Source organism: Eulemur rufifrons, chromosome 29, assembly GCF_041146395.1.
Source record: "Eulemur rufifrons isolate Redbay chromosome 29, OSU_ERuf_1, whole genome shotgun sequence".
Taxonomy (NCBI): Eukaryota; Metazoa; Chordata; class Mammalia; order Primates; family Lemuridae; genus Eulemur; species Eulemur rufifrons.
The window spans coordinates 8,276,530-8,289,184 of record NC_091011.1 but is presented as its reverse complement, the minus strand read 5'-3'; the positions used below and the strand labels follow the sequence as shown (position 1 = coordinate 8,289,184).

At 44.3% G+C, this 12,655-nt stretch overlaps 1 protein-coding gene across 1 annotated transcript in view; it reads left to right on the top strand.

The window, feature by feature from the left end:
- The window catches only part of ABCA13 (ATP binding cassette subfamily A member 13), a 459,896-nt gene that overhangs the window by 112,156 nt on the left and 335,085 nt on the right, over nucleotides 1-12,655 (top strand). Inside the window, 4 exon segments of the mRNA XM_069462020.1 lie at nucleotides 2,015-2,133; nucleotides 8,652-8,815; nucleotides 9,558-9,637; nucleotides 10,337-10,458. Of these exon segments, the coding sequence (XP_069318121.1) occupies nucleotides 2,015-2,133; nucleotides 8,652-8,815; nucleotides 9,558-9,637; nucleotides 10,337-10,458 (485 nt within the window).

Here is a 12,655-nt window from a genome sequence, read left to right as displayed (position 1 = left end):
GGGTCCAGGGTGAGCTGGCAGATCTGGAAAGGCGAGGTGAGGTCTCTGAATGTGTCCTCAGAGCCAAGAAGAGGGACCAGAGCAGGCAGGAAGCGCTGGAACCAAGGGTGTGAAGAAGCAGTGTGAGCTGGGGAAAGAGGACCTGGGAGAGTGGAAGGAGCCTTGAAACAGGATCTTACCAGAGTCAGGACACTTGTCAAGTGTCATCAGGGGCAGCTGCAAGACAATGTCAGAAGCAGGGTCAGATGGAGGCCAGGTGGCTTGATGGCTCAGCACGGCTTCCTGTGACCATATCGCCCCTGATCTGACCTTGCAGAAACTCCGGGTGTGGCCACTGTCTAGTCCATGTCATCATTTTACATTAAGGGAATAAAGGGTCATCACAACCCATGAACTTGCCTAAGGCCACACCATTGCGACAGCTTTTTCATGTTATATTCTTCGTTTTTTGATCTTGAACAGTGTAATTCCTAAACACGTTATTATGTCTTCTCCAAAGCAGAGGGTCGCGCTTATGCTTAAAGATAAATGCTGTGATCCCTCACCAGAGTGGCTCATGTGTTACAGTGGACACATCATTACCACCCAGGGTCCACAGTTACAGTAGGGTTCTCTCTGGGTGTGGCACATTCCAGGTGTGGACAAATGTATGACATGTGTCCATCTGCAGCATCTCACAGAACAGTTTCGCTGCCCTCAACGTCCCCCCTGCTCTGCCTCCCCACACCTCCCTCCCCAGCCCCTGGAAACCGCTGATTTTTTTTACTGTGTCTGCAGTTTTACCTTTTCCAGAATGTCTTAAGTTGAAATTGTACTCTATGTAGCCTTTTCAGATGGGCTTTTTTCCCTTTGTAATATGCCCAAACTGTTTTTTAAAATTACTTTTGAGAAACAATGTAATAATTTAAAAGTCAGGATTTAATGTCTTTAATTGAAAAAATAAAAAAGATTGTATTCTTCATAAAAAGACATTTTATTTTCAGTCATGCGCAAGCATCTAGAAGGTACGAAGCCACGTGCTAGGTGTCACAGTGGCAGGAAGGCAGAGGTGAGAAGAGCTGCACGGGGTCCCGTGCTGGCGGGTGACCGTGCGTGGGCGACCGACCCCGCAGGGAGGGGAGCGCACAGGCGTCTGCACAGCCGAGCGGGAGGGGCCCTGGGCCGGCTGGGGAGAGGCGGGTGTCCTGAGGCAGAGCGCTGAAAGGTCGTGGATTCCGGAGGGAAGCAGGGGTGCCTTGAGCAGGTGGCCTTGAGCCACGGCGGGAACACCCCGAGTGGGGCCGAGGGAGTGGAGGGGCCTGTGGCTGCGGAAAGGCTTTGGATGCAACGAGGAGCCTTCAGGCGGTTTCCGATCGCCAAAGGATCTCCCTTGAGGAAGAGCCCTGTGGCTCAGCGTGGAAGGGGATGGGAGAAGCGAGATGGGAGCGGCCCTGTTAGGAGCCTGGCGCTCTCCCCGGCGTGCCCTGGTGGGTGCTGGACAAAGGCACGAATCACAGATCCTGAGCCGGTGGTATGACTGGCTGAGCCGATGGGGAGACTGGTTGGCTGTGAGGGGCAGTGCACAGGTGGAGGAGGGTCGGGGATGGCTTCCAGGGGGTGCCCTGTGAGGCCTGGAGGATGGGGACCATCACAAATAGACATGCGTGTAATTCAACCTCCCAGCGGGGGCCCTTTGAGAACAACGGAGGGCACTGTTCATGAAACCGAGACTGCCCTGGCTATCTGGGGTGAATGGTACCCCGCCTGTGGGTTCGCAGGAAGAGGGCCAGTCTGGGGAGAGAGAGGAAGCTAATTTCTATGAAATCAGTTAGGCCTCAAAAAAACAAAGTGTTTATTTAATTACATTTGAAGCTCAAAAGGCTGAGCTTTGCCCTCACCATCTGCATGTTCATCTTGATGGTTTACGAAATGTTTAGAAAATTTTATTATTTTGAATCTTTAAAAAGTGATTTTGTGAGAGTGGCTAGTTCAGGAGAGGACTGTTTACCGATTACTTCTGTGTTTCTTCTGGCAGAAAACCCTTCCTTGACCAAGGACATTTTGTGTGCTACTCTGCGTTGCAAGCAAGGTGGGATAAGCCATCTCATCTCCTCTGCTGTGCAAGGTGTCACTTTGGCACACGACCACTATCAGGTTTGTCGTCTTCTACGTTTCAGGGAATTTCACGTTGGCTACCACTGGCCCTTGGCAGAGAGTCAAGTCATCCCAAGCCTGCTGCCTGGAGCTTCCAGCCGCAGCGGCTGTGCCACGCAGTCCTGCTGGAAGTCAGGCTTGCAGAGGGATTGCTCACCCTCCCCGCCTCTCGGGTTCCCAGTGCCATGCCGGGGTTGACTGGCACCAAGGAATGAGAGCTGACTGTTAATTTTCAGGAATTTTGCAAGCCAGTTGTTAAACATAGACATAATTAAAAATCATATTATATAAATTTGTGATGAAATAAATTATGTTAAAAACAAAGTAATAAATACTCAAGACTTATCACTTCCTAATCGTTTTAGTATGTTCTGCTGTTTTCTGACCTCCTGAGATTATTTGCCTTTGTTGAATCTCTATGATGGAAATACTATGTATTAATAGCTTTGTGCTACTATGTAGTTCTTCCAAACTCTGTGTTCAGTAATATCATGTTGGTAGCTTGAACTAGGCCATGTGGGAGCATTTACACCATGGAAATTGGCAAGTGCTACAAATAAGGTCTTTTTCTTCCCCTGGAGAGTTATTTTTAAATGTTTATCAGCCCATCACTGGCTCTAACTAATTGAACACACTGGCAAGTACCAAGAACTGATGGCCGAATGGGAACTGGCATAGCAGTTTCTTTCATGTTAATTTGGACAAGTGCTCCATGAGCTCCCATGCAGGGTCTCCACGTAAAGCTGGCTGGGAGGATGTGACTTTTCTCTGGGACCTACTCCCTTGTTTTGGAATTAAGACCACTGGGCCCCCAGGCAGGCCTGACCTGTGTAAGCAGCTTGGGCAATGGCAGTGTTTTCCCAACAATGGATTGAAGGCTTGCCTTTCTTCTAGATCCAGTTCTGAATGTTGTTTATTGCTTTTGTGGTACAGTAACTGACCGTCATATGTCCAGTGAATGTTGGATTATCACAGAAAGCAGAGAGAGGGATGATGCCTGGTGAGATCAGAGGTGGCCATGCCAAACTCCCACAGCGTGGTGCGCGTGTGGGGGCCTCCTCTCTGGCGGACTGAGGGCAAGGAGTACGAGCTGCTAAATGCCAGCTGCTACGCCGGGGCCTTGGGGGAGTGGTGCTCGTGGACAGGAAGCCTGTGCAGTCGCTCGTCATTTGTCATATTTACATGGACTTATTTGGTCATCAGTTTCGTATTTCCAGGTTGTGTATATCTTTGTCAGGTATTAAATGTGGATACAGAAAAAACAAAACCAAAAACAAACAAACTCAGAAAATTTTTGAGTGCTGAGTGAAGATTGTGTTAATAAAACAGGCAAGAGACTTCAGCTTTTAAAACAACTGATTCAAGACTGTATTCACAGTTCAGATTGTTATATGATCAGCAACAATTCTGGACAGTAACGGTTAGGTTCATTTTGCTAAAAAGCAGAAGTTCCTGTCTCTAATGACAAAAATAGAATATTGCTTATCTGAGGATGCCAAGCTTCCAGGATGGGTTTGTGGTTCAAGAGCTTTCAGTGTGTGAGACTTTCAGAAATATGAATCTTTTCCAGGCTGTGGGATATGAGTGCCCGAGAGAGGTAGGCAAAGGACACAATGCCATTTTTAGTTTTTCAATATCTAAATAAATATTCTAACATATAGTTTTCTCAGTACTAACACAGAATTCCAATTGGGAGGGAAAGTCCCAACTGATTGATGTGACGAAACTTCAGGGGTTTAACTTTCCGTACCTTTTTACATGTTTTCTTCCAAACAGTAGATAGTAGCAATAAGGAGCTAAATAGGAATCAGAAATTAAATGTCAAAAATGAAAGTGAGTGTGCAATGAGTCTCAACAGGTCTGGGATAAGCTGAATCAGAGAATGTGGCTGGAACTCCAGGTTGAACATGGGCTTCCTGTCACCTTCCTAAATCTAAACCTTTGGGCCCACCTGTGTACACGCACCTGCTAGTTCCTGGACAATTACAGGCCTGATCTAGCCAGAGGCGGAGAGGCTGATGTACGCTGTCTTTTCCACGTGGTGATCTTACCAAATCCCAAAAGTATCGTTTAGTGAATGTCAGTCTCAACCTAGTGCCAGACACGTCTCCTTTCCTTACAGCCTGGTATCCCTGTGCTGAAGAAAGTTGGAACTTTTCTTCCATTAGTCCCTGCTACTGGGTGGAATGTGTACTTTCTACTTTGTAATCCTCTCTGTGTCAAAATTATTATTTTGTTAAATTTAAGAATGACATCCATAGCAAGAATATTAGAAATGCATTAGATAAAATTTAATTTGCATATGGTAACAAATTATGAACTAGAGCGTCTTTCTATGAGGGGATGCTCCACACACAGCAGAGTCCCTGTGATCTCAGAAGAAAGTGGTCTCCAGAGGACACTCATCTATACCTATTGTTCTCACCTTGTTGTATCTGTGCACCAGTGTGCTTTGAAGAGGGACCTCTAAGGAGGAAGGAGAATATTGGGCCTGTGAAATGTTTGAGTGAGAAAACTGGGGAAGGTTCAGGAAGATCCACACTTAAGTAAAAGAACAGAGTGTGAAAGTTTCAGGGGCATCCATGTGTGTTATTAGAAATGGACATACAGATTGGAGACTCGGGACTGGCCTCGGATGTCTCTGCGCCTTGCAGATGCACTGCGGGAGTTCACTGCCATACTTTCCCTTTCTGCTTTCCTGTGGTTGTGTTCAGACGATGAACGGGGTCTGTGCACCTGTCTTTAGGGGCAGGGAGTGAGAGGAAGCTGGAGGAGGCTGTGTCTCCGAGAACAGAGCAGGCAGTGGAAACCTCAGTGAAGAGGGGAAAGGAATCTCTTCTTTGAGTCCTGCTGCAAGGTGGTGAAGGGACAGGCCTGAGTTGACCATTCCTGTTAGGCCCCTGCAGGCCACAGACACCACTCCACCAGGCTGCTCCACATGGCTGAGTCTCACTCCTCCCTTCCCTGGGTCTGAGCACGGCCTTGACACAGACTCACCCCTCCCCAGCCTTTCTGCACTGGGCTCCCAGGACCCGCCCTGGGCTCCTGCGTCCTTGCCTGACCACCTCCACCTCCATGCATGGTTCCTCTACATGATGGATGGCCTACGCTTGGTCTCCAGATCTCTTCTCTTCTCTGTCTAGGCTCACGTGCTGGGCAATCTTATGCAGATTCACTTACAACCTAAAAATTCCAATTACTTCCTGACAATTTCCAAATTTCTTTCTTTGGCCAAGATCTCTCCTGAACTCCAGGCCAGAATGTTCTGTCATCTCCTTGGCGTCTCCACTTAGCTGTCAGACAGACTCTCAACTCCACCCACCTGAGAAAGGACTCTGGACCTTCCCACCCAATTTTTCCCTCCCCTGGTGTTCTTTTCCGCAGATGCTCGGGGCAATGACCTTGGCATACTTGTGAACCTGTTTTTGTTTTTTTCTGTTAGCAAACTCTGTTTCTACCTTCCTAATGTTTCCAGAATCTGGCCATGTTCTTCCACCTGCACCGCATCTCACCTGGATGGTGCAACAACTTCCCGACTCTCTCTTCTTCCTCCCCTTGGCTCTGTCCTCAACCCTGGAGCCACAGTGACCCTTCTAAAGCTGCACCAGGTTATGTCACTTCTCTGCTGAGAGCCACCCAGTGTCTTCCAACCCCATTCAGAATAAGTACCAAAGTCCTAAAGGAGGCCATTGCAAAGTCCTGCCATCTGGGTGGCGGTCACCTCCCGCATGTCCCCCCTTGTACACTCTTCTCCACCTCGCTGGCTCCTTCCAGCCCCCCTCGGGGCGTTTGCCCGGCTGCTCCCCTTTCCTGCAGCGGGACTCCAGATGGTGCTAAAGAAAGTTGTAAACCCTCCGCTCAAACCTCCGGCCCTGCCCCCAGCCTAGTTCTTCTTCACATCATGTTGTGACATGCTGAGCAGTTTGTCCCTGCTCTCGGCCGTGCACCTCCCAGAGGCGGAAGCGAGGATTTCAACTCCTCCAGGCCAGTGCCACATCTGCCTGGCATTTGGGAGGCCCTCAGTAAGTTTTTTTTTGAGTGAATGGATGGATAGTCCTGTAGGATTTCCATTCTAGTTTCACACCCAAATCGCTTGGGGAAAAGTGAGCCTGGAAAGTGAACATATTAGTGGATGAATTAGACACAAAGAGTCACATGCTGTGGAAGGATCCACTGGCTCAGCTCCCCCCACTGTGGTGAGATTTTGGCCCATGGAGGTGTGAGCTCGGGAGTTGTGATCACGGCTTGGCACTTGAGGTTCCTGAGAAGTCTCCCTCTCTCCCCAGCCTCCCTCAGCGGTGCCTGGGGCCCACCCAGGGGCAGCCTTGAGGGCTCTGGGCCCCAAGAGCACTTTAGTCGTCCTCACCTTCACCTTTCCTTGCAACATACACTGCTTAGCTCCATCTGGTCACTTGAATGATTCATGATTTTCCTCTGCAAGAGAAACTGACAGTGTTTTGAGAATAATATTTTAGAAGTTTTATTTAGACAGAAATATTATCCAAGTGTTGACCTACATATGACACCTTCCCATAATTGGCATAACCTAAAACTATGCTTCTAACATCAGTAAGAATTGGATGATATAAATAAAATGTGATGAAGCAAATAAATTATGATCATATGAAATAAATTATGTATGGTAGAATAGCTGTGTCCAGGGAATGTGTATAGATTTACATGTATGTCTGTAGCCACAGATGTAAATACATGTGTGCTACTTTTCATGTTGTTTTACATTTTAAATTACCTATATTTGTCACTTAATTCCACATATGATAAATGTTTTGCATTTTCAATTTTTAGGGATTATTCAAAAAGATTTTTCTCTTTTTTCCCCAAATTATTGGTCTTTTGTAAAACTGGTTAATGCTTCTAGAAAGACGCTGATCAGGTGTCCATGAAATCTTGGAGAAGGGTTGGGGATGGCTGAGAGCCGGGGCCCAGCCCTGGGGTTTCTCCTCGTGTGCTTTGGGGTCCCTGGGGCCCCTCCACCTGCAGTGGGAGGACGGGATCCTTCCAGGCTGCTCTGCCAAACTTCAGGGCAGAGTTTTATGCACTTTATGTAAATAGAGCCACATACAATTTCTTTCCAATTATTGGCTTTATGGCTCCTATTTTTGAAAAGCCTCCTTAATGTTTCTTTCATTTTCATTTTTTATGTTTTTTATTGTATATATGGAAGGTGTACAACATGATGTTTTGATAAACATATATATAGTGAAATGGTTACTACAGTCAAGCAAATTAGCATATCTATAATCTCAGTTATCTGTATATATGTGCATGTGTGGGGTGGTAGTAAGAGCACCTAAAATCTTCTGTCTTAGCTAATTTCTAGTATATAATGCAATATTAGTAACTGTAATCCTCACACTGTATGTTGGATCTCTAGATTTATTAACCTATGTAACTGCAACTTTACACCCTTTGACCAAAATCTCACTATTCCCACATTCAGCCCTGGTAACCACCATTCTACTCTTTATTTCTATGAGTTTGACTTTTGTTTTAATTCTATATATAAGTGAGATCATGGACTATTTTCTATAACTGACTTATTTTGCCTAGCAGTTCTTCTAGGTTCGTCCATGTTGCTTCCATTGGCATGATTTCCTTCTTCTTGTGGCTGAATAATATTCCACTGTATGTGTCGCATTTTCCTTATCCTGGCATCTGGTGATGAACACTTAGGTTGCTTTCGTATCTTGGCTATTGTGAATGGTGCTTCAGTGGACATGAGAGTGCAGATTGCTCTTTGAGACATGATTTCATTTCCTTTGAATTTATATCCAGAAGTAGGATGGCTGGATCATATGCTAGCTCTATTTTTAATATTTTGAGGAACCTCCATACTGTTTTCCATAATGGCTGTACCGATTTACATTTCCACCCACAGTGTACAAGGGTTCCCATCTCTCCACACCCTGGCCAATACTTATGTCTTGTCCTTTTGATAACAGCCATCCTGATAGGTGAGAGGTAGTATCTTACTGTGGTTTTGATTTGCATTTCCCTGATGATTAGTGATGTGGAGCACTTTTCATTATACCTGTTTGCCATTTTCATGTCTTCTTTGGAGAAATATCTATCAGGTAGTTTGCCCATTTTAAAAATTGGGTTATTTGTTTTTTTTTTTTTTTTTTTTTTCCCATGTTGAGTTGTGTGAGTTCCTAGGACCTGAGATCCAGGAAGTTAAGAGCCAGGCCATGCAGGGGGGCATTGCTTGTTGTCTGCCATCTATTGAAGAATGTGCTGTTTTGCCTGGCTGGTTAATGGCAGGGCCAGGAGTAAAACCTGAGTTCCCCTATTTTCCAGCCTAGGGCTCTTTCTACTAATCTGCAATGCCCAGAAGCAATTGGACATGCTTGTTCATTCTCTATACTTCCTAAGGCTACAGGAAAAACTGACAATGAATGTAATACTTAGTGAGGGCACATGTTTATCTGGAAACCAGACTTAAGCTCATACAAATAAGTATGTATGTTTCTAACCTATATCATTGCTATGTTTTCCAGGAAATTGAAATGATATGGTCCTCGCCCAGTCAACAAAATTGTGAAAGTCTTAGCAGGAATCTCTCTAGGACCTTGGAAAACCTCAAGAGCAGCTTGGAAAATGCCACCAACCAGGACTGCACATGCCAGCCCGGGCTGGAAACCCTGCAGCGGCACATGGAAACGTATGCGCTAACGTGCTCTCCTGCCTCCCCAGTATTGTCGCTCATAAAGAGATGTCACTTTTCAATTGTGAATTTCAGACAACAGTCTGTGCCTCATACTATCAATATACATAGCAATATATATATGTTTTCTAAACAAAATCAAATTTTTCTGTGACTAAATTTTTAAGTGGCAAAATGTCAGAGCAGCATCAGCCAGAAGGCTAACTTTATTGGTGATCAAGATATTAGATCAAAATGTCATGATCCAAAATTGCAATATGGTATTAAATAGGTTCTGTATGAACAGTCAAATATTTTTTCAAATTACCTTCATATTTGATTAATTTTGCTCACTCTCCAAGTATAAAGCCCAGGAAGAGGAAATCAGCGACTGTATTCTGCAGACAACTCATTCACAAAAAGAATTATGTTCATCTGACTCTTACTCTCCTGATTTCTCCTATGTTCCATGATCTATTCTATCTATACTTTTCACATGTGCATTTATTATGCATCCGTGTTCCCCTGATTCATCTTGCTTGGCAGGGGCTCTGAGAAGAAAACACCGCGGTGTGGGTATTAATGGATATTCACATACAGATGGCGTCAGGAGACATGTGTGTAATTGTTGGAGGAATTTTATGGAAATGTGATCTTGTTATCCAGCTCACCTCCTGGGAACTGAGACAGTGTTATTCAGTCCAACATTGTTTCTGAGTTTTATCTTGCCTAATTTAGCTTTAATTTTCTGCCATTTTAGGTTGGCCAAAAGCCTCGAGGATTCTTGGTCATCAGGGAACTCCATTACGACTTTTCTTAGTGATTTCATAGTCACCGAGGGTAAGTACGTGGTCTTTCAAGTTTGCTTGATTAAAAATTAAATTTAGTTTCTCATGTAAATATATTACTAAAATAAAACATAAAAATGAAAAGTTATGCTATATGTGACAATCATTTAGAACTTGGCTGGTCTGATCTATTTGGGGTTTTTAAGGAATGTCCCAAAATCCTGGAGTACTAAAATCAGTGGAGGAAGGAAGAGAAACTTCTGTGGTCTGGATTTTGCTCTGGCCCTGCCTCCCTGGACAAGCCAGTTGGTGTCTATGAGTTTTTGTTCTTCAACTATTCAATCTGTACAATTCATGAAGCTTCTTGCAGCATCAATATGCCAAGTCTCAAGATGTCTGGCACATTCTTAGTGAGATAAGCAGACACATGTGGAGCAGTGAGCTTCCCATGGAGTTGGTTCCTGTTCCCGAGGAAAAATCTCTTTCTAAAGTGAATCTTAAAGCATACAGGTCTTAGAGAGTAAACCAGTGACTAGGAAATACCACAGAACCTGGGATTTTGGTTTACTTGTAGTCTACATTATCTGTTACCCCTTGAGGAGTACGATTTGACTTTCTTTAGTGTCTATTATGGGCTGGATAGAGTGAAGGAAACTATTCTTGCCAGGTTATAATATCAAATTTTGTTTTCACAGTCAGTAATAACCTAAACATTTATTATACAATCGTCTTCTTTTTACTTATTTTTTAGATGTGAAAGTAAAGGATTTGATGAAGAACATCACCAAGTTGACCGAGGAGCTTCGATCTTCCATTAACATCTCACGTGAAACTATCGACAGTGTTTTGGAAGCAAACATTTCCCACTCCAGGGTGGGTGCTGCTGCTTGTCTGTCTGTTTGCTCGTGGAAGGAGCCCTCGCCTGAAGCTACGGCGTTTTGTTACCCTTTCCCCTCTTCCTCTCTCCTGTGGCTGGAGAAGGGGTTGCTGAACAACGATATGACTGGAGGCAGAAGGGAAATGAGGGAATGAGCGAGGAACCAAAGATTGTCATTGTTTCATTCCAATTCTTAGGGTGTTTAATTTTATATTATTGTCTTTATTTGGGGTTAGAAAGGATAAAATTGGTGACGATATTTATTCCAGTGATTTTCAGCCTTGATGCACAACACCCCATGGGGTTTCTTCTTGGTTCGGTAGGTGTTGCAAAATTATCAAAAATATCCAAAAACAAAACCAGCTAAAAGTATCTAAAAATCAAGTATGCTTTACTCTGAGTGAAGAGTAAGGGTGTACAATCTGACTGCAGGCTACAGCAGTGGCTTGTTGTGAAAGTAAATGAGGAATGGCAGGCTGCTTCATCTCCAAGGTGGTTGGGAAGCACTGGTGGAGGCAACTGAAAAAAAAAAAAGAGGCAAAACTATTAAAGAGCCATTGCAGTAAGTCGGAGTGAGTGACACAAATCGGGGCATGCGGGTGTGGTTTGCCCATGGAAGCGGAAAACAGGTAAATATCGTGTTGGCTGTAGCTGATATCACCTGCATCCTTCACAGATGCAGTTCTGAGACATCCTTTCAGTACTTCTAGTTGTGGTTTTACCTTTCTGTACAGAGAACCTTCCAGAAGTAATAAGCATGTAGCTGACTCACAAGTGAACATTCCAATTGATAGTCAGGTAGGCCCCAACACACGTTTAATTTCAATTTTCCTGGTTAATTGGGGCTGATTGCAAGCCTGACAGGTAGATTAATTAAGAATTAATTTAAATTAAGAAAGAAAGAAATTAAAAGCTAGGAACCCCAAATTCAAATGGCAGTATCACCAAGTTACTTATAATAGTAAGATGCATAGCATCTATCTTCAAGAAAAAATGTCAAATTCAGCTTATTGAACACCACATATGCACAGAGGTGTTGGGGCTGAAGGTGGAGGGGAAGGGGGCAGGGGGCGGAGGTGAAATTCCTTCTACCCACCCCTTACGCTGCCTTATGAAGAAATGGTGAACAGATGTGCTTTCAAATCTTTAATTACCGAATCTTGTAATGGGGGAAATAAAACACTGACTGAATTAATTTGAGCAGCTACCTAGGAATGCCTTAAGAGAAGGATCAGATTAGCTAAATTCTGGGGTTCCTTTCAAATTCAAAGTCCTTATGAAAGCTCTGGGTTTGGGCTCAGCTGTGTTTGGTGGTCACTGCCTGATTAACCAAGCAGCCACCAGGTGTCACTGCTGTTCTACCATGGGAAGGCTGGGCTCGGCGAGGCTCATGTTATAAGGTGATGTTGCTGTATAGATGGTTTTGCAGTGCTTTTTTGCACTTTGTGTATCTTTCTCTGCCTCTTTGTCAACATAAATCATTATGGTTAGCTGGAAAGTTAGGTAACTGGGAAGTGTACTTAAAAAGTTGCATTCTAATTATTCTAATAACTAATGAGGTTATTTGCTTTGACAGCTAAATATATTCATGAAGCCACATGTATCTACAGATCCTAGGGAAGGAATTCATGTCAGGTTAGGAACTGAGACTTTAAACACTAATGTTTTCTAGATTGGCAGGTTGACAATCTTTCTTCCTGGGGTTCTCCACCATAGTTTTAGTGAGTTTGCAAATTTGTCACATCAGATTCTCATTCTGACCTGTTGGGGGCCTGTAGGGAATAATTTTTCAGTGGTGCTGAGGCCTTGGCAAAATTAAGATGTCCTGCATGTCAGGTGTGGTTCCAAAGCGGAGGCTCAAAGTCCCTGCTCTAAGACAGTGAATGTTCTATGGGGGATGACAGTAAATATGTAAACAAATGATGAACATCATAAGTTAATAGATCATAAAGTTCTATTAAGCACATATGATGCAGTCATGGGGACAGGTAGTCACAGGAAGCCTCCCTGAGCAGGTGAAGTTAGAGGTTAGCTTGGAATGATGACAAGCTGGTTGAGAGTCACAGAGCTGGGGACATCGCATAAAAGGACCAGAGGCAGGAATGAGCAAAAGGTGGCAAAGGCAGGCTGATACACCCATACCATCTCATTTTTCTTTCCTGCCCTCTTCCCTGGATGCATAGAATCTGCCAT